The sequence below is a fragment of the Gymnodraco acuticeps genome, unplaced genomic scaffold (assembly GCF_902827175.1).
Source record: "Gymnodraco acuticeps unplaced genomic scaffold, fGymAcu1.1, whole genome shotgun sequence".
NCBI classification, from domain to species: domain Eukaryota; kingdom Metazoa; phylum Chordata; class Actinopteri; order Perciformes; family Bathydraconidae; genus Gymnodraco; species Gymnodraco acuticeps.
Window position 1 is genome coordinate 1,023,404 of NW_022991435.1, and position 23,198 is coordinate 1,046,601.

Genomic DNA, 23,198 nt, shown 5'->3' on the forward strand with positions numbered 1-23,198 from the left:
GCATAAAACAACAGCATCAGAGCACGGTGCAGAGTCTCTAGATGAGTTTACAGTAGTCCCTCGTTCTTATTATACATCCATGTTGTAGTCCGCTGTATAGAAAACTAGTTTCCATAGTTTCCCCACAGCAGCAGACGCACATTCATGACGTCCGCTGGCGCATCATAAACACGTCGGATAGTGAAAGTGCATTCGGATTCTCTAAGCACCGCAGTCTCTTCTCCTAAATCCTTTTTGAATTCTCCTATCCACTATCCCTTAACCCCGTGACGTTTCACTCAGAGGTCAAGGAATAGGAGAAAGGGTTAGAATTTAGGAGCTAATTTTTGGATTATCGGAACGCAACCCAGATGTTTTGAGCGATGTTCGCAAAAGCTACTTGAGCTGGGAATCGTGCACAGTGCACACGGATGCCGGGTAAAAATAAAGAAACTCAGGCAGGACTATAAAAAAATTAAAGACCACAATAATAAGAGTGGTAACGATTTTCTATTGTTATTATATATATATATATATATATATATATATATATATATATATATATATATATATATATATTGCCACTGTTTTTTAATACTGACACCTAACTTGCACTAAGGTGTGTGTGCTGCTATATATATATTGCCACTGTTACATTGTTTTGAAACTACTTACACTTTATTTTACATTTCACACTTTTATTTAACTTCAATTTACATGCATACGACACACCTGGAACAGCGTGATGCCGTTATTGTTATGTCTTGACTGTGCAATAAAACAAACAAACTGGCGAAGCTTTATTTATTGTGTCCCACCCCAAATTTGCAGAATAGAAGAATGTGAGAGCAGACAGGTGTCGGTGATTGAATGTATCTACAATGTTGCAACCTTGTGCAGCAATGGCAGGGCAGAAACACAAGTCTTACACACATAAACACAAGTAATTTATCATGTCATTTGTTTTAGATAAATAAGAGAAAAACACCAAACAAGGGTTAATGTCCTTTTCCAAAATCAGCCTGAGGGGGTAATATATAATAAATATATAAAGATAAAGTCCATTGTTATAATGGGGTATTTTATTTGTAAATTACCCTTATTACCCTTATGAACTCCATCATGTCTGAGGTCGGAAAGTAAACAAACGCCTCATACAGCGGGTGGGATGTAAATAGTATATGATCATTTTAAAATTAAACACAGCATATTTATATGATGCTACAAAAACTTATAACCCAAATATAATTTAATACATTTGTGTGTGCTAGTTCGTTAGATTTGTTGCTGCTCAGTAGGCTACACTGAAAAACTGAAACGTTGACTTTAATTAAATGTATCATGTCAACAAATCTCACAAAACTGTATTATGTGAAAGCAATAATATTAAGTTGGACCTCATATTTTATTTAAACGTAATACTATTGCTTTCAACTAACCTTATACAATTATGTGAAATCTGTTTCCATAATACATTTAAATTTAGTCACAGTTAAGTTTGTTCAGTAGACGGCATACAGGTTGGCATATTCTTCCATAATGCCATAAAGAATAAAAACACGATTTCATTTTAGCCTCTATATAATTTAAGTCAAGTAATTATTTAAATACAGGTCACAGTAACAGTAAAAAAAAATGTTTGTGAGTGAAACCACAGCTGGAGCTTGTCAGCTACCACACCTGGAGTCAATCACAGCTCGTTAGCGGCTCTACACATCCTGAGCTGCAGAGAGTCTTAAAGTCCTTTCAGGAGAAGTTGAAGCTGTTCAAACTCTGCTCTCCTCGCCAGGCTCCTACTCTATCCCTTATGAGTTATTTGTTTCTATAGTTAACTCCATTCATGAGGCTTCTTTGTACTTTAATTATTGTATCATCATATTGTGTTGCCCAGCTGATCACATCACAGACCTGAATCAATTAGTGCCTCCACAGCAATATGTTCAGAATACTGCTCATGAACATTCACTGACTTCAAATCTTCCTGGTTTATAACTCAAGTGTACACATTTCCTATTTTTTGAAGCTCTTTCTTGGTTATTAGCTTTTTATCTGACATTCTCTTCTGACTTGCAAGTAGAACAAAATACAGCATCTACTTGTAAAAAATCCCTTTTATCCTTTGGACATTTAAGATATCCTAAACCCCAAAAATCCTCACTGGTAAATGTAATGCAATAATTGAAATACAATTACAAGTAATATAGTATGCACTGTATAATCGCACATCAGCCTTAATCCACTCACGTTTGGATGGTTCAACGGATGGCTTTGACTCCTCTTCTGTCTTTTTCGGGACTGTCTCCTCTTCCTCTGTCTGTTTGCTCGGTGCTTGGGTTCCTTCCTCGTCTTCACTCCCGGCCAGGTAGTTCCAAGGCTTCCAGACGGACTTCACGATCTTTGAGATCACCTGAAATAACGTAGATGCACAGAAACGTAGCTGGCTCAGTGATGCTGCTTAAGCCCTGAGCCTGTTTTTCAGGTCTCAGGCTCGAAAATGACATGCCCAGAACAAATGACTATATCTTCACTTCTAAAAGGGGTAAATTAATAATCTTTCTTCTCAAAGCAATGATACACCTGTGAGTTGGATGTAGAAAAGTCAGAATCAATATAGATGTTTTTATTTTTAAAGTAAATTCGGATTGAACTATAGTCAAAACATGTAAATTATAGTTTCTGTCCCAAAAACCACCATACACTCTCGTAGCTCTCATAGCAGCTATATATGAAAACTCCGATTATTGACATAAATGTTATGATGGATTATCAGTAATCATTTCAAAGTGACACAGACACATTGGATTAACTTTCACCAGCGTTTATATGCGTTTTAATGCCCTTGAACACAACTTTTGATCAGAAAACAGCAAAGGTAAGAAGTATTTGTCGTTTTGGCTACGTAAAGTGAAGTTGTGTGTTGACTTTGCTGGCTTTCGCTGCCGCGAGTTTTGGGCGTGAAGTGATGATACTTATATAATTGGAATCCATGGAATCTCAGCTTTCAAACAATATCTAGTTTTGTGCAGATCCGATATACCAGTGGCGAACCGTCAGGGCCTTCAAGGTATTCAGAGAATACCCTGGAACACTCAGATAAAACAAACTTTGACTAGGGCTAAAACTAAGAATTACTTTTATCACCGCTTCATCTGCTGATTATTTTCTAGACTAATTGATGAATTGGGAATAGAAATGAAACATTACTAAAGTCCAATGTGATGATTTAAAATGAAAACAGCATTTTTCTATGTACTTAAAGGATGAATCAGTAATCAAAATAGTTAGTGATTATTTTCCTGTAGATTGATGGATCGTAATAATTGCAGCTTTAGCTCAAACCAACCTTCTTGTCAGCCACAGTAGGGTGGACTGGTGGTCGGAGGAACTGGTCTGAGTCGGGTCCGGGCTCCAGTGGCTCTCCCCAGTCTGAGAGGATCTGTCCTGGGATCAGCTGGAGCGTTACAAAGGACCCTGAAGACTCTGCAGACCAGGGGTCTGAGGCTGAAGAAACAACCGAAATAGGTGTTACAACAGATCCAACTGTATAAGTGATCAATACAAATAATGAATTAATATATTAGAAATCAGCCCTACAGGCATCAGCGCTGTGAAGCGAGGCCTCGTCTTCAAGGTCGACCAATCCTGTCCAGTTTGAAGGTGAAGCGCTGCTGCCATCTGAGGACACAGCAAGGATGCATTTGCAAAAAAATCAATCTTACTGTATTTATGTTTACTGATTTGACGTTTGATCCTGTAAATAATCAGCTTCATTATGCTACTACTGATATTTTAGACAGATGTGAAACCTCTGGCAGTGGTGGTTTGCTGTGTAGTCACGTCCGGGCTGCCGGTCCCTGCAGAGTTAGCATCACTGGAGTCTGTGAGGTAGCTCCAGGGCTCCCACAGGGAGGTGTAGATCTGAGAGATGGAGCCCGAATCCTTCATTTTACCTGGGAAACAAGTTTAAGAGATTTTCTGTTCACATGGCTGTCACTGAAGGATTTGAACCAGCTTGTCTCAAAGCTTTGCTGTGTATTCATTTTGCAGTCAAGACAGAAACCGCACATCTGAAAATATTTAACTTCAACAAATCCTGTTCTTGTTTCTCGCTCTCCCACTGCTGCTGTCAATCCAGCAGCTTCACAGACTTGACAGTGGGATGGATAATGTGGAACCAAAATCATTGTTGCCATAGCTACACCAGTGGCAGTGACATGTATTGTAATTGAACAATAACTACATTAACAGCACTCTTCCACAGATTTGCTTTTGACCAGCACCTAACTTTTCAAATCCATCAGTAACGATTGAATTAAACTCCTTTTCCATGATTAAGAATATTATGCAGGTGCAGATTCAGTGTCTGATTCATTACCTCTGTAGCAGTAAGCATCATACAGCGCTGTGGTATTGTCAGTTGTGCTGTTGGGTGTGATGGTGCGGACCCCCAGCTGGCCCCCCCCCACAGTCCGGGCGACGCCAGGTCACAGGGTAGCGCACGCTGCCGTCAGACAGCCAGCCCGGGGCGCAGCTGTCCAAGCCGGCCCTCCACGCCAGATAGAGCTGCCCCACGGTGGCCAGCTGCCCCCCCAGGGACACACAGCGGTCTGAGGCGGAGGACAGGGACAGCCTGCCTGGGACCGAGGAGTGGAACACTTCACCTAGAGGACGGAGACAAGGGAACTTGCAGTGAAACACCTGGGTTCTGCACAGGCTTTGAAATCTATTGAATTACTTAAAAGCTTAGGCTATTGTATTCTACTTTTTCTCAACAAATCCCATGGAAAGGCCAAAACCAATAATGTTTTTCCCTAGCCTGTATGAGGCAAACATCCCAAAGCCCATTGGTTGCTATTGAAGATGTAAATCTTTAAAGGTCCCATGTCATGGCCATTTCTACTGATCCTAATTCCATTGTTGAGGTCTACTAGAATATATTTATATTGTACAATTTTCCAAAATCGCAATGGTTTCTCATACAGCATCTCTGTATAGTATGTGTATTCACTCTCTGTCCTAAACGGCTTGTTGGAGCTCCTGCCCCCCCTCCCTATGAGCCCAGTGGCCGTCTGCGAGACAGCGAGACACAGCGAAACCCAGCCCGAACACACACATACCCGCAGCCTGGCTGGGAGTTTGTGTGTGTGCTCACACACCGACTCACAGCCTCGCCGCGTCAAACCGTCTCAGGGAGGAGAAATCGGGGGAGTTGCAGCTGAGAAAAGATTGAGTGTGTGTGTGTGAGGAAGTCTGCGGATTGGCCCATTTGGACCAATCCACAGACGTAACGTAACGGCTCCACGGATTGGTCCATTTGGACCAATGGGTTAATTTGGGTATGGGCACGTCACTGTACCCAGGAAGAAAACAATGGAAAAAGAGAAATCTCCAACGAGGCGTTCTGGGGCAGCATAGACTGGTCTTTTCTGTGTTATAGTTTTACTCACTACAGGGTGTACTTTTGGCACATTTCCACTGCAGCGGGGTAGCCCCGTTTAAGCGTCCCTAAGCTTCCTCGCTCAGGCCTCGGGGCTGCCTCGCTGGCCGTCTGAGGCCGTGGCGCATTTCCATTACAGTTTAGGACCTGGGGTAGCAACGCAGTGTAGGCGGGGCGATCGGCTTTGTTGCTCCGTCGAGCTCCCGCTGGATTTTATCATCCCCAATGAGATGTAGGAACGTCGTCACCTCCTCGGTCGACCACGGTGTGCTTTTCTTTGACGTTGCCATTTTTGTAGCTCCTCCGTTTACAAAAATGCTGTGTATAAAAATGCTGCAAGCTTGCTTCTAGATATATATGCGACGCTAGGGATGATATCTCGCGCGATCTTGTGACGATTCTCTCTGACCAATCAGCAGTCGAGAGTGTTGACGTCACTAGTTCAGCGCCGGCCCTGGCCTGATAGAACCACGATTTTATGGGGCCGGAAAAAGAGGGAAAAAGTACCCTCCTAGCCGGGGCTACGCAATATGGAAAGGCCACCAAAAACTGGCCTGGCCGCTTGAGGACGATTAAGGACGCTTAAACGGGGCTACCCGCTGCAGTGGAAATGCGCCATTTGAGGGTTTGTGACTTTGCAGACCGTTTACATGCATAAAAAGCTTCATAACACACAAGGGGACAGTTAATAACCGGAAAAGCATGACATGGTACCTTTAAAATAAAAATGCACAGAGGTTTAGTTTGACTATTTATGTTTCTTAAGTTTAAAAATTATTTGTTGGTTGTTTCACTAGATTTATTTAATTATTATTTAAAAAATATATAGAAAAAACTGAATATTGCCATTTAATATTGTAGCAAAATGCAACCATGACAGTTTTTATATATATGTGTGGGTGTGTGTGTGTGTTGTGTGTGTGTTGTTGTGTGTGTGTGTGTGTGTGTGTGTGTGTGTGTGTGTGTGTGTGTGTGTGTGTGTGTGTGTGTGTGTGTGTGTGTGTGTGTGTGTGTGTGTGTGTGTGTGTGTGTGTGTGTGTGTGTGTGTGTGTGTGTGTGTGTGTGTGTGTGTGTGTGTGTGTGTGTGTGTGTGTGTGTGTGTGTGTGTGTGTGTGTGTGTGTGTGTGTGTGTTCACAGACTGCAAAGGCCTTAATCAGGCCAAGTTGGGTCCCATGTTGATTCATGACACACACATACACCACTGTAATGTTTCAGCTCCTATAAAGCCCTGCACTAACCCCAGCGATGTCTTCACATCGTCTGATAGCCAGTTAATAAGACCGGACCGTGCTGGATGGCAGCTGGAGCTCAAGTGGCTGGAAAATGGAAATGGCTGTGTGAACAAAAGCATCTGCTAAATGAAAAGCATTGAATACAAACCAGTGCTTCTAAGTGCCCTCACAGATGCAGTATTGTTTATTTCTTATTACATTATAACACTAAATAAAATGGATACAAGACATTATCCGCCCTTTGTGAATGCTACTAAATCACTTAATTTGCCTGAGATAGAGATCCTGTGATCAAGGCCATTTCCTTGTACTTTAGTTTATGAAGATGGCCACAGAGCAGTTACTCACAAAAGGAGATGAATCTAATAAATCATGATTACATTGGTTTATCCAAAAACATTGTGTAACAGTTGTTTTTATGTCGGTAAGATTTCATGCTGCTTTGATACCTGTAGATGACAGCTACTCCTCATCATATGTTGAGGTGTGGTGTGTGTGTGTGTGTGTGTGTGTGTGTGTGTGTGTGTGTGTGTGTGTGTGTGTGTGTGTGTGTGTGTGTGTGTGTGTGTGTGTGTGTGTGTGTGTGTGTGTGTGTGTGTGTGTGTGTGTGTGTGTGTGTGTGTGTGTGTGTGTGTGTGTGTTTTTGTACCATCCAGTTCTTTTGCATAACAGTAAACATCAAAAAGCTCTTTCGGGTCCCTCTTCCCATAATTCCTCACTCCAGCAGAGTACTCCTTGTGTCCATAGCAACCAAGCTCTGGCAGCTGGACAGAATAGCTGTGGAGACGAACATGTGGGAGTCAAAACTGTGAATGAACCTCGTTTTACTAATCATACAGTCTTTTTAACTCGGGGACATAGTACCAACAACGTCTTAGCTCACATATCAAAGTGTATAATCTTCATTAAGACTCTAAATGTCAGTTAGAAAAACATTCTTATTTGCAATCTCTTTTAAAGGGCAAGAGAGCAAAATACATTAAAATATCATTAGCAGCAACGGAACAATGTTGGTAAAAGGAAAAAACATGAATCTAAAGCAGATGAAATTACAAAACTAATTAAGACTGCAGATAGTAAGATACAAGTGGAAACGAACTGTACACCAAACAATCTTAAGGTTTTGCTTGACCAATCAGATCCAGTGCCTAAATGTAGTCCCAGGCACAAATGGTTTTATACATTTCCCCACAAGTTGAATTATTCTTTTAAGCAAAAATGCCTAATAATTCAGTCCAATTTCAGTCTTCAAAACGGTGAATATGAATTATGCTTTCTTGTTTTTCTATGACTGCAAATCGTTTATAATTGGGATTAGGACTGGGGGTCAAGTAAAACGATCCATTTAAACATAAAAAAACCTGGACTGATGAAGATATTGAGAAAATTATCTTCAGATTTAATAATAATAATAATAATTAATACAATTGCTTCACACAATGCAACTAGTGAGCAACACCAAGTATGTGAGGATCAACAGGAAGTTATTGAACGCCTCACCGGACAGTCTGATCATCCAACCATCCTGCCGAACAGCTGGCGAAGCCGTCATAGTAAGCCGCCCACAGCTGGGCAGGTGTGGCCATCTGAGCCGAGTTCTCCTGGCAGGCCCGCTGGGCGTCGGTGAACGAGAGGGCGTATCTGGAGCTGGGAGCCTGATAGTGAAACACCACGCCTACACGAGGAGACACAGGGACAGGTGGGGAGGTGTTTATCTGAGATATACAGCCGGGTTTAATGTGACTAAATCAGTGGGATGTAATCAACAAACAAGTCATTCTGGCTCCAAACAGATCAATCTAACAGTGGGTGACTTTAAGCTTACATTTCACAGATGGGCACACCGAACAATTATCATGGGTACTCACTCCAAACTCTTCAATTAAAATAATTACACAATTGCTCAAGTGGAAAACTAGATAGCAGGAACAACACAATAACACGGAGCAGTATGCTGCATTAATGAAGTCAGTCATTACGATACTGATATAGTGAATCAATGTTATTAATGTTTAATTAAATACAAACGCTGAAAAGGGTTGGCAGTGCTCTTGTTTTCCAGCTGCCATTATCTATTTTACACTATCACAACAAGCCTGGATTGCAATAAATGAGAAAAATCAATGAAGAATATTAAAGTATTTGTGTGTGGATGCTGCTTGGTCCGTTAGAAGTGTTTTATTCTTTAATACAGTATGTCCGTTAGGCACTAAACTTTTCTCACAGTAAAGTCTCCCGTCAGTGGTTGCTGCACTTACCGGATACCACCAGGGGCACAGTGTCTCTCTCATAGTCGTTGCCCATGACAACCTGACAGTGGTAAGTGCCTGAGTCGTTGGTGCGGAGACTGGAGATCTCCATGGTAGCATTCAGAGCATTGGCAGCGTATCCTGGCAGCATGACGCGGCCACTGAAAGCCTTATTCACCTTTATTACATCACCTTTGGCACAGAGAGACAGGGTTCTTCAGTATGAGTGTCCATTGGCATCTTGCAGATTTTTAGAGATAAAACATAAACTTATAAAGGGTCTAAGATACATATTAACATGTCTTCTCAATGGCTCGGTCCTATGTCAAGACGCACTTTTCTGCTAAACACAGTTTAGGTAATTTCCCACTAAATACTTTTGTATTTGTCTTTACTTTTCCCACTGGGTAGTGGACGGGGATCAGCTAACAACGTGACTCTCAGTCTTCTGTAGACCATTCAGGATTCATTTACTAATTCAATGTGATTCATTTAAATCAACACAATACTGACAAAGCAAATGTTTTCGAGTTAAATAATGGTTTCATTTCTAACTTTAGATTTAATTGTTGCTTATTTAGTCTTTAACATTTCACATTATAAAAATAGAAAAGGAAATTGAAATGTAATCTTTTCAGAGACGTTAATATAATCAGTATTTTTATTTAATTTGAGTGGTTTAGTTAAAAGTAATGATCTGCAGCCTAACTCCTACGTCCACCTGGTATAAAAAACTGGTGAATGGGCAACCAGTATAGTTTCTGGACCTGAAACAAATTAGTAAAAGGCACCAACACTTTAAAGGGGGGTAAATCCCATCAGTGCCATGCTTTGACTTTGCTTAAATAATTTCACTCAAGGTTTTTTTTAAGCATTTACAAGTTACTATTAGGATTGATGTCCTTTTAATACCAGGAGCTACTATTGTAAGCTTGTTATTCGCAGCTCTTTAACTCATGAGGTTTGGATTTATTCATTACATTCTTCCAGCTGAGGAGAGCTGCAGATCAGCGGGGACGATTGTGTTAACACACACACATAGTTTGATCCACTTTTAATATAAAAACATCGATTAGCGCACCTTTCAGGTTTACTCTCTAAGAACTTGAGTCTCAATCAACAGCTGACCCAGATCATCGTGTCCTACTTTTACCTTTAGCAGAAAGCACAGTCTGCTCATGAGGAGCCCCCTGTCCCTCGGCTGGTCCTCTGATGCGGGTCCACAGGATGTGGGGGGGCTGGGGGGAGGAGCTGGTCTGGAGGGTGAAGACACAGGAGAGGACGGCTTTGCCTGCCAGCGTTTGTTGGACTGTAGGATGTGTGATTCTACGCATGTTAACTATGGAGGAGGCTGCACCTAGAGGACGAACAAGACACCAGAAACAATTAGATTATCTAATTAAATGTGTTGGGGGTAACTTTGCTTACAAGGGAAGAAAATAATGGACGTTTAATTGCATGTGTCTACAGTCTGACAGACATGAACAAGGCTGGTGTTTGATTAAAGAGGAAATGTCTCACAGTATTCTTCACTCAGCAGAGGAGGAGATGTATACATATATGAGCTGTATATACTGTAACCTCTAAGTCATACAGTAACAAGACCTCAGGGATTCATTAGCAAGTTCACACTCATGTTTCCACACAAGGAACTGCTTCTACTGTACCAGCAAAGAAACATAACACTGACCCATTATAAGAATCCCACACATAATTATATACATGTAGGCTATATACACAGACAAGAGTAGAAAATGTGTGTAAAAAATCACACATAAGTAATCACAGCGGCTCCAACTTAAAGAGGCCTGATTATGCTTTGTTGGGGTTCCCCTTTCCTGACGGCCCGTCCACACACAGGCATGAACAAAATCTTTCAAAGCTTCGCCCATTCACTTGAATGGTGACGTAGAAGATTTTGAATCTTCGCCGAACTGCATTGTGGGGAGCGGAGCATGGCTTTGCAAGCATCGTGAGCATCAAAAGTTGAGCAGTGTTCAACTTTTGATGCTCCCGATGCTTTCGAAGCTGGCATCAGCCAATCAAATCCCGTTTATGCAAATCCCGCCAGTACAAGCGCTAGCCAATCAAACTGCGTGCAAGCTGGGAGAGCCAGACCGCAGTTCATTTCCTCATATTCCAAACGAGAAATTACGGGAGCAAATCACCCGGTTATTTACGACCAGAACTATTTACCGGGATACAAACCGGAAGAACCAGGCATGGAGGGAGGTGGCAGAAAATCGCCAAGCTTCAGACACGCCCAGCATCAAGATTTTTCAAGATTTTTTTTTCATGCCTGTGTGTGGACAGGCCGTGATGTGTCATATAGGTTATTGTATTATGTAAATGGTCTGCAAAGGCTAAAATCCCCAAAGTTCCCTCTAGAAGGAGTTTCCCACACACTCTGCCCCCCTGCCTGAAACGCCTCCATTGAACTCTTTGGTTTACTTCTATAACATAGTGACACTCGTGCTTCTATTGGATGTATGTATAGGCTAAGGGGCCGGACATCTCTAAGGGGTTGACCAATCATGACAGAGCCAGCCAGCTAACCAATCAGAGCAGACTGGGCTCTGGTCTCAGACAGAGGGTGGAAAGAGGTGCTGCAGCACAGGCAGTATGAGAAAAATAGAGCACTTTTTGAACATTAAAGCATGTAAACAGGTCACAGTAGAGGCACTAAATACAATTATGAACCTGGTAATGAGCAAAACATCGTCCTCTTTAATATTTTTTATTTCTAACCTAAGTTTTCATAAATGATTCAAACTGTCAGTCAAACTATTTGATTTACACTTATTTCATGTGAAGATAGGCCTAACTTGAGCCACTGTCACTGTGAGAGACAGGTTCACCGGTCTGCAGATTGATATCAGAGGCCTGTACGACGAAGCCGTACAGGTAGCTGTGCGGCTAACCTGGTCCGGAGCAGGTTAGGTTCCAGGATAAGAGATCAACTCAGTGAAAGCACCGCCTGCTGACCAATCAGAGCTCCGTGTGCGGAGTTTAAAGCTATCAAGTCATATTACAGGATAGAGGAAATACAGAAATACTGCCGCTGCAGGAAAGACGGCCGGCAAAAATCCACTGACTGTGAACGTGAAAATTAATAGAATATCACCTCCCATCGTCAGAGCCTTTTCTTATCAAGCTCCACATTTGTGGAATCAGCTTCCAGTTTGTGTTCGGCGGCAGACACCCTATCCGTTTTTAAGAGTGCGCTTAAGACCTTCCTTTTTGATAAAGCTTATAGTTAGGGCTGATTAGATTCAGCCCCTAGTTTTGCTGATATAGGCTTAGTTTGTCGGGGGACATCTTACTTCTTCCTTCTCTCTGTCTATACCTGTGTACTCTCATGTTCCGATTAACCCAGCTTCCCCAAATTTCTTTCTTTTTGGTGTCTATATACGCCGGGATCCGGAGTCATGGATGATCCTGCGGTCCTGTGTCCTGGATCTTGAGTCGTGGCTGTGGTCCTGGATCATAAGTCCTGGATGGATATCCTCGTGGATTCATCTTCCTATTATACACACATGCATTTCCAAACATTTGGACTACCTATGTTGCAAATGTATTATCTTTTCAATTTACACACGGCATCTATTGCACGTCTGTCCGTCCTGGGAGAGGGATCCCTCCTCTGTTGCTCTCCCTGAGGTTTCTCCCATTTTTCCCTTTAAACTGTGGGTTTTCTCTGGAAGTTTTTCCTTGTACGATGTGAGGGTCTAAGGACAGAGGGTGTCGTATTGTCATACTGATATTCTGTACACACTGTGAAGTCGACTGAGACAAATGTAACATTTGTGATATTGGGCTATATAAATAAACATTGATTGATTGATTGATTGAGAGCCATCTGACTAATATAACATTAGCATTAAGAAAGCTTACTTAAATATCTGCCACAACATAAGTAACCGGATCAAAGTAATTAAGTACAGTCCACGGCACTGTGAGTGCAGACGTCGATGTGTCCCATTATCATTCATATCACATCATATCACATCATAATGTATAATTTCCTTATCTGAGTTAGCTTCTTGAGCCGTATCTGGCCGTGCAACACTCACAGTGTCACATACTGTATGCAGAAGTATTATTTTAAGCAACACATTAATTTGACGAAACACTCGAGTCAAATGTAATTAAAGTCAGATCCACTCGTGTCTTAGACGGGGCAGTGATATCATAAACCTGTTAATGTACGCATTCAGTAGTGGCAGTGGCTCAGTCAGTAAGGGCTTGGACTGGGAGCTGTAGGGTCGCCGGTTCAAATCCCCGACCAGACCTAAAAAATATGGAGTGTGGACTGCTACTTGGAGAGGTCCCAGTTCACCTCCTGCCCTGCCGTGGTGCCCCCACCTTCCCTGGGCGCTGTACAATAGCTGCCCACTGCTCCTAGTACTAGACTCCTGGTACTAGGATGGGTTAAATGCAGAGGCCAAATGTCACTGTGTGTGCTGTGTGCTCTGCATGTGTGACCATTAAAGAGGGTTTCATCCCTCCCAATTCTATCTATTCTATTCAAACACGTTTTCTTTTACCAGCTGTATTCACCTTGCAGCTGCAACTATGTGGCTTTTATCCTGGATAAAGTGTTTAAGTAATGGATGTTTAAAGTTGAACGTCTTCATATTTGTCTAATTATAGTTGTCCATGTTTGTGATTGGTCGAATGCTCCAAATACCACCCCTTTCATGTGAACGTGCACCAGATAGAACGCTGGCTTGAGTTAACGAGTTGATAACCAGCATCGTAGGACAGTTTAGCGAGAGCGCGTTTGCTTTGGATTAGGTAAGCCGGGTAACTCAAACATATCCAGGTTAGGTTGAACCGGCTTCGTAGTGCAGGCCTCTGCTCTCTGCTGGTTGCCATGACATGTTGGTTCCATGTTACCATGACAACATGATCACCTGTACAGACATCATCGGCTACCGAAATATTTCTTCCTCTTTGTGGCTTTATTCACTTTCATCTCTACTGCTTGTATCAATCTAGATGATGATAATAATAATCATAATATTCATAATTATAACAATAATCATAATAATAACAATATTCATAATAATAACAATATTCATAATAATAATAATACAATTGTGTTTTCATAAAAAGTAAATACTTATTTTGATCATAAAAGTTAATTTCCTTTTTTCATTGTACATTTACATAATTCTGACTGAGCTATCACCATGACAACTGAGCCCTCTCCTTGCTAATGAAGATTGTGAGATGTGGATGAAATCTGTAAAGACATTAGGAGGACTTTGAGTTCAATTTGTTTATTGTTCTTCTTTTTTTTCATTTAGGTTTAAATATAATTAATCTGACTATATACAAATAATAATAATGAGCCGTTTTTGCTAACAAATCCGAGGACTAACATGGACTGTGTGGCACATTAGTCCTCCTAGGCAACATAAAAACAACAAGGCAGAAGACAAAATGACAAAGATTTAATGAGCTTAAAGCACATTTGCTTAAGGATTGTGGCTTTTCTTTTCTTGTCCTCTTCATTCAAATTGTCACCATTAGCCAAATGCACCAATGTGTAGCAACTAATATGAGCGTAACGAGGAGTGAGGAAAAAATAAAGCCTTGTATGGCACTTTGCACATGGAGGAAATGAATCCCCTTAAGATATTTCCATCTGCATTTAGATTGGACGGCTTTCACAAGCTGAACCCCCTGAGAGCATCTCGCTGTGCTGAGCCTCTGCTGCCTTCCCCCAAAATCAGATGTAATCACAGAATGACAAATACCAGGCACGAGCACGAGAGCCAGAACAACACAGAGAGAGGAGAGAGAGAAACCCGGAGATGAAGATGGAGGAAAAAGAGAGACTTTGGATGACAAGTGTGCCCTGTAGCATGGAGGTGGTGACAGATGGGACAAAGAGAGAGCTGTTAGTGACATGAAAGGACACTCTCTATCATTAACAGATGCCGTCTCTTGTTCCTGTCAGGCCTCTTTCAGAGTCCATACGCTATAAACTGCAAGGAGGCTTTCAAGGCCGATATCAATGTTTATTAAACTGAAGGGACTGTGCTGAGTTTGATCCTTTCATGCCAAAATAATGTTGCATAAAACATATAATAAGGAAATAAAGGCAACAAATCATACAGTGGGATGTTTTTAAGTGTGAATGATTGGTTTTGACAGAAGAAATTGACCATTGATAAGATGAATAAGGTTTAACTACTTGGTCTTTCAGGAAGATTTTAATTGCATCTCACAATTTGTAATGGCAGTTTGCTTAGTTGTTTAAATTGTTGTTGTAAATAATATGTATTTCTTAAGTGCAATAGTTGTACACACTTGTAATTCTGTTTATAGCTCTACAAAAAGGTGAGTAAATATACCTTGACATTAGGAGTACCTTGCACGTTTCCACCTTTATACTAAGCTTTTTCATAACTAAGGTAGCCAAGGTCGAAACACATTTGAATCAGGAACAAACAGCTTTAAACTCCACATGTTCTTGTTAGCAGGCTGAACATGTTGTGATTAACAGAACGGTGCAGAGATGATTGATGTTTAGTATTTACCATTAACCTGGTACCCTGTTTGCCAGCTGTCCATCAGTAAAACTCTTAGAGTGAATGATGTTATCCAGATGTCCTAGTTCAGTATATCGTGGGGGGCAACTTTGTGATGAACTTGAACATTACTGACTCAAAACGGTCACGATTCATAATATATATACTTTTACTCATGTTAAAACAACATGAAACACAATGATGCTGTCTACTAGTCTGTACTGATTCACAGTCAACACCAACACGACTGAATGTGGAGCAGTAACTTTCCGCTGTCAAAACATAATGTCAAGCAAAGTAATGTTTTAATTTTGGAAATGAGTATGCAGTTTATCCACTTAATGAAAACCCAGGCTGACCATCATGCATAAAAATTGCAGGAAAAGTAATAAGGGGAAACGTATCTTTACCACAGGCAGTCAGCATTCTGCACGTGGGACCTCAAACCTGCAATAGTTCCCACCAGAGACCTGCGGCTCTGAGATGTATTATCTTTTTGTTCCATAATTGTGAATTGTATGCATAGTTGTAAGGAACAGATGGTCTACTAAACTTGCAGAAATGGGTTTGGATTTGTTCCAGTTCAGTCCCACCGAGCATGTCTGCAAATACCCCCAGCATGTCAGCTCTCTCTTTCAACAATCAAATGAGTGCAGACCTGTCTTCTGTATTCATGTCTATGGGATGGGAGCTGATGTTTTCTGTAATCTGCTCGAGCTGCTTCTCTTCCCTATCTCTTTTTTACAAAAGCCACTTATGTGCTGACATCACCTGTTACTATTTTCCTTAATTTCCTGCAGTTCCTGGAGATGCAGCAGTTTATGGAAACAATGAGTGGCGGTAGGAGACGGATAACTTACCTTCTCCTAAAAAGACTGACAGCATTAGAACAAAGAGGATCGGCCGCCCAGCTGCACACAGATTCAGAGCCATCCTGGACCTGCAGAGGGACAGAGGAGAGGAAACAGAGAGGAGAGAAGTGAAGCTGGATGATGAAGGAACACAGAAATGCCAGTGAACAGAGGTTGAAATATAGATATCGGAGTGTAAAACAAAGACTTCCAAGACACTTCCAGACAATAAAGTTCATGGTGTTCATCTTTCTGTTTAGCGACATATAACATATTTGAGATAAAAGGGTCTCCATCTTTCAAAATGTATGCATGTCATCATAATAAAGCATTGCTACATATGTTCATTCATTGGTGTCTAGTGTTGCCACCCTCATCATTACATGCTTTGTCTTTGAGGTCAACCTTAAATAGGTTTGTTGCATACAAACAGGAAGTACAAATTAATTGCTTTACAAATTCAACTTTGTAACATGCATAGGTTGTCATTTCATGCTAAAGAACATGAAATAAAAAATAACTAAATATGTTGGTCTATAATTCATCAAACAGGTCCAGTATCTGGGTTTTGTCATGTGGGTTTGTACAAATCATTAAATGAGAAGCAAAATATAAAAGTTAGATATAAATGGAAAATATTTCAATGACAGGTGACAGACAAAGAGAAGCTTGCACAGCTGTTTTGGTTTATAAAAACCTCTTCAAAATGAATTACACCAATTAAATCCCCACACACACACACACACACACACACACACACACACACACACACACACACACACACACAATAAATGTCGCTCTTTTAGAGGAACACATGATGAGGAGTAGCTGTCATCTACAGGTATCAAAGCAGCATGAAATCTTACCGACACAAAAACAACTGCTGCCTACACAATGTTTTTGGATAAACTAATGTAATCATGATTTATTAGATTCATCTCCTTTTGTGAGTAACTGCTCTGTGGCCATCTTCATAAAATAAAGTACAAGGAAATGGCCTTGATCACAGGATCTCTATCTCAGGCAAATTAAGTGATTTAGTAGCATCCACAAAGGGCGGATAATGTCTTGTATCCATTACAATACTGCATCTGTGAGGGCACTTAGAAGCACTGGTTTGTATTCAATGTTTTTCATTTTGCAGATGCTTTTGTTCACACAGCCATTTCCATTTTCCAGCCATTTGAGCTCCAGCTGCCATCCAGCACGGTCCGGTCTTATTAACTGGCTATCAGACGATGTGAAGTCTGATTTGATGTTAGACCACACACAGAGTCTTAGAACAACAAATGATTGACTCGTATGACAACCACTCCAAAAGTAAAAGACTGGATTCAGTTTTGGCACGCTGCAGTGAGAAGGCACTTCTGGTACAATACTATAGCACAACATATTGAGGAAATCCTACCGCATCAGAAATGAGCTGCTGACTTTGCCAGAGGATTTGGCTTGGGGCCCGAAGCTTCTCAGCTGAATGAAAAGACTCCCGAGAGTTTTATAGCCCTGCACTGGTATGAAATGAAGAAGACGGCGAGAGTATGCTGAAGGAAAACAAGCTTGACTTTAAACTCTAATCTTAAGGGGAGTTAGGCATCCAAATAAATATTCATTTAAAAGTGATTGGTTCCGTATATTTCCCTGACTATATTGTCAAAATCAACAGTGAGTTGCAATGGACCAAATGAAGAGTTTCGTGTCCAACGAGTTTGGACTGTCTCAATCTCAGTGACCTAAGTGAATTATTTATCCAGGAAATCAGAAGACCTTTTAGCATTCACCAAGGTAACAGCAGCTCAACCCTTCAGCATGCCTGATGCTGAAAAAGAAGATTATGCAACACCAGTTCAAGCCTTTATAAATTACAGGAATAATGGTCTCTCTCTTCTCTGATGTGAAAGCGCAGTAAAACCTTCAACCGTATACAACTGGAGTGTGTGAGAGAAATAGAAACATTCCTCCCAGATAAGTAAAGCACTCTGTGATACCTGCCGAACTAAACTGCCATTAACAACAATTTGTTGAAGGATTTTTTATCGTTGGCAACCAAGTCTGGACTGTTGGAAAAAGGGGGAGTTCTGGTGGGGGTGAGACGCTGCTGTGCCACACACTTTGAGGCAACCCATCCTGAAGGTGGGTCAGGACCCTGTGATGGGCCGTGACAGATTGGGGTCGAGCCGTTGGACACTTTGCATGTAGAAGGCCCGGACCATTGGTGGAGCTAGCTGGGTGGGTGACAAGAGATTTCTAAAGGCTTGGAGAGGGTCATGACACCGAGGAGTTTGCCCAGCATTGTAAGCAGAGAGCATTAGAGAGCGTTGTATTGGAAAACCTGGGACTGGCAGGGGCCCAGAAGCCACTATCCACAGCAACAGAATACAGAGTTCAGCTTATGGACATCTCTATGGCCGCTTTACAACCTACATCGCTGTGTGTTCTATAGACAAGCGCCTTTCAAAGTGTTACCAGAGGGGATTTACAACATACAGTGCATTGGCTATGCAATGACACCAGCCGCATACTAACCAGCACCTCCTTTTGTTGAGGACGAGACATCAGATGTCTTGAACGCCTCCCTCTAAATCGCCCCCCCCCCCTCTTCACTTTCACAGGCACAGCTGTGTCTTGAGGAGAAAAGAGCCAGAAGTCTCTAAAATGCTTCAGTGGACATCAATGTGGATGTCCGTCCGACACATTTTCACGATGTTGTCTGAATAGGATGCATTCTTAGCTCATTGTGAGTGCGGACGAGCGGAGTGACGGAGATCCAAAGAGGGCTAACAGAGGAGGTTGGCAGACCTACATCACGGCTCAGCACTAAGCTGTCAATCTGTTGAAGCAGGAGACCCACTGGCCTCATGTTCATCATGACACAGGAGAGGCCCCTCGACCCAAATCTCCTTCGGTTCAGCCGTTGGTGGGAAAATTGCTTGAAGGAAAAAACATGAAGAGTGTGGAAGAACTCATGTCAGCTGCTGTTGAGGCTATGAGGTAAATCACATTTGTGAGCACAGCACGACAGCTTTATGCTGACAATGCCTCTATCATGCTACATTGAAGTGTGTGAGTCTCTGAGTGTGTGCGTGTGGTTGCAAGTGTGTGTGTGTGTGCTTGTTCACAGACTGCAAAGGCCTTAATCAGGCCAAGTTGGGTCCCATGTTGATTAATGACACACACACACACACACACACACACCACTGTAATGTTGCAGCTCCTATAAAGCCCAGCACTAACCCGATCGATGCACAAGGTAGGTCAGTGAGTTTCACCCTCTGCATCATGTTCACAAAGCATGAGCACAAACACATTGGCTAAATGCATTATAAAACACACACGCCAATACAAACACACACACAAACTGGCAGCTGGGAAGTAAGCTTCCTGTATTACAGTTTGTTAATTGACCCCCATAATGCATTTTACAAAGATAACAGCGGGAGATTTCCTGAAAAGTCAGAGTAGTCTTTAACAATGGGTCAAGTGGATTTAAATGATGTTCACTTTCAACAGGTGACTTTGCTACTGTTACTGACACATTTTATAGCCTCACTTTATGGCTGGCTGGCAAATTAATACCAACTCCATGTTTGTAGTTCTGGTTTAGAGTTTAGAGACTCCAAACAAGCTAACATGCTGTTTTAGATAACATTGGAATTCAAATGTCAATTGTTATAAAAATAACCCTGCTTTCATGCTTACGATAGAAAAACATACCTGGGTAAGGTTTTACATTTTCGTATTTTCAAACAATATGTTTTCACTTCGGGACATACCAGGGCTTTTGGGAACTGTTGCTGGAGTCTTCCCAAACCATATAGCCTACAGCAGCAATAAAAGACTCAAATAAAAAAAAGAATGAAACCATAATGTTTTTCTTTCTGCCTCTAAATTTGAAATAAAATTGTTCTCCACCATAAAGAAAGAGCTCAAGCTCGTTTTGCACCTTTGGGAAATGAAGTTTTCTTTTGTATTTTTACAGGAAGTTCCGACGTCTTTCTTGGGCGACGGCACTATGAAAAGAGTAAGCAGCTGAATTAATATCTAAAAATACAAGGTGCTAAATAAAAGAGGCTGAGGACTTTTTATAAATCTGTACTCTTAGACTTCGGGATGGAAACGGAGCCAGTTTTAGCCATAAGGAGTCAAAGTGTGGCTCTTGTGTTCCGCTCCTGGGTCCTGACAGAAAATGTGATTTCTCTCCCTCCCTTTTTCTTTAATCATGTCTCTCAAACCTATTACCTCCAGAGAGTGGCAGAATAACAGCTCCGGATGAGTGACAGACAAAGTGGTGAGCTGGGAGAGGAAGAGGAATGAAAGGAAGGTCATTTTATCCCCGTTGTGACATTACTTCTCTGCTATGATGAGAGCTCTTCAGAGAATCAGCTGAAGCATCATAACCCTCCTTCATTTGCTGTTTGCAGGAGTTGCTGCATCTTGATATATTCCTGGCAGAAATTATGTGCACTTACACAAACACAATTTTCCTTACTCAATTATAAATAATACAGCAATGATGTGTTGCAGTGGCCATAACAGAGATTTTAAACCAAACTACATCAATATCAATTGCTTAATACATACAAAAGTTAAAATAAACACTCTCAGAGGAAAGGAATCAGGTATTTACTTCCTGCTACATTCAAGCACACTTTTACACGCACACACACACACACACACACACACACACACACACACACCACACACACACACACACACACACACACACACACACTGACTAATCACACTCAAAGCAACTAATGACTCATGCAGCTCTGCTGGCTTCAGATGGAGAGAGGACTCTGGAAAGCTGGTCCCTGCGATTGGAGATCGCACTCCTTCCTCTCACACAGACACCATTGATCTCACTGGGCATGGAGACAGAGGTTATTTAAACCAGCTTGCTAAGGAGAGGCCAACTTTAGATTTGGCTCTAAGTTTGTGCAGTAGGGCCCAGAGAGCAGGCAATTCACATCACTCTCCTCAACCGACAAGTGAAGTGGAAAAAGAGACTAATGCTTGTAGTTCCTGTAAGTAGGTAGTTACAGGGTTCCTGTTGTTTACTTTAATTTATTTTATTTTTATTTATTCATTTATTTAACAGAGACAGTGCACATTAATGAACATTTCTGTAAACGTGCCAGAGTTAGCCAAGAGTCTATTTTTCATCTGTAGTCCCTGGACAGATTTTAAAAGTCAACCTAAAACACATTTCATTTTAAACAAGTAAATACAATACATTTAAAACATGCAACAGACATTACTGGGGTACTTAAATAAAACAATTTAAAATACAGAACATTAAAACAAAATAAATAAAACAAAACAAAAGAACATGTTAAAACACAGGCAGTGGGTTGTAAGGAGCAGAAGATTGGGTCAGTGTTGGCAGAGCTGATTCCTCACTAACAATATTTTGAGTTTTGATTTAAATAAAGTGAATGTGGTCTGGTCTCTGATTGGAGGTGGGATTGAGTTCCATCGCTGAGCAGCTTTAACAGAAAATGAAGACTGACTGAAAGAACTTTTTCTGAGTGGAATAATGCAATCTCCTCTCGCTGCACCTCTTGTTACCCTAGTTGTAGTTGTGCGTATGTTAATAAACTGTCTAAGAGGAGGTGAGGTAAGAATCTTGTAAAAAAGGCAAGCATTTGTTTAATGAGGTTTTCCCAGTTTAGCAAGTTGTATTTTTGGAGTATTGGGCAGTGATGCGAAAAAACAGATTTTTTGTCCAGTATTTTGAGTGTTTGTTTGTACAATGACTCCAGTGGTTTTAATGTTGTTGTACTGGCATGTGACCAGGTAGTTAAACAGTAGGTGATGTGTGAGAGAACCATAGAGTGTGTGTACATCAGAGATGCCTCAATTGACATGTAATCTCTGGTGAACCTAAAATTCGACAGACTGAATTTGACCCTATTACATATTTTTTTAACCTGAGCCTTGAAATTGAGTGTTGAATCAATCATGACTCCAAGGTATTTGTATTGTGACACCACCTGCAGCCTCTCCCCTGACACAAAAACATCTGGCGCAACACAAGAGGACTTTGTTTTGGTGAAGAAGATGCATACTGTTTTACAAATATTTAGTTGCAAACAGCATTGTTCCAACCAAGTTGTTACATGAACCATGGTGTTTGGCAGTTCATTAGCCACTTGTGTTAGGACATACAGATGGTAAATCATTTATATAGAGTGAAAATAGTAATGGTCCCAGGATTGAACCTTGTGGGACCCCTGTCGAAAGATGAAGGTCAGCAGATTCATGATTTTGAACTCTCACATACTGAGATCAGTTAAACAAATATGATTCTAACCATCTAAGTGTTTGTGAAGAAAGGTTAAAACTGGAAAGCTTAGATATGAGTATTTTATGATTAACAGTATCAAAAGCCTTTTTTAGGTCAAGAAACACAGCTCCTACAACACCACCTTTATCCATTTTTGATTTGATTTGTTCTGTGAAAAAACAGTTGGCGGTCTCTGTTGAGTATTTTGCCCTAAAGCCAAATTGCATTGGATGCAGAGAAAATGTACTAGTGTTTAAATGGTCAATGATTTGCTCAGACACAAGTTTCTCAGCAACCTTTGACACTGTAGGAAGGATACTAATTGGCCTGTAGTTACAGGAAGACATGGGGTCTCCACTTTTAAATATTGGGATAACTATAGCCGGCTTCCAAACACTTGGAAACATTCCCTGACTGAAGGAGACTAATCTCCTGACTAATGATTCATTGGTGCACAGTAACCTAAGGGAAATACACCGATGTGATGTTTAATGCATTTATCACCAATTAGTGCAAACCTGTGAGAGATTGACAGCTCTTATAACATCCACCTGTTCTGACTTCCTGTCTGGCTGCTGTGGAGCGACACTCAGCAGACCTGCAGCGGATGATGCTCATTTT

The 23,198-nt window shown here is 41.2% G+C and overlaps 1 protein-coding gene across 1 annotated transcript in view; it reads right to left on the reverse strand.

The window, feature by feature from the left end:
• Nucleotides 1–23,198, reverse strand: part of LOC117532608 (neurocan core protein-like) — a 68,447-nt gene that overhangs the window by 37,605 nt on the left and 7,644 nt on the right. The window contains 11 exon segments of the mRNA XM_034195967.1: nt 2,224–2,386; nt 3,323–3,480; nt 3,574–3,654; nt 3,786–3,929; nt 4,355–4,442; nt 4,444–4,640; nt 7,299–7,426; nt 8,150–8,324; nt 8,908–9,090; nt 10,052–10,255; nt 16,301–16,380. Coding sequence (XP_034051858.1) covers nt 2,224–2,386; nt 3,323–3,480; nt 3,574–3,654; nt 3,786–3,929; nt 4,355–4,442; nt 4,444–4,640; nt 7,299–7,426; nt 8,150–8,324; nt 8,908–9,090; nt 10,052–10,255; nt 16,301–16,373 — 1,594 coding nt within the window. The 5' untranslated portion in view covers nt 16,374–16,380.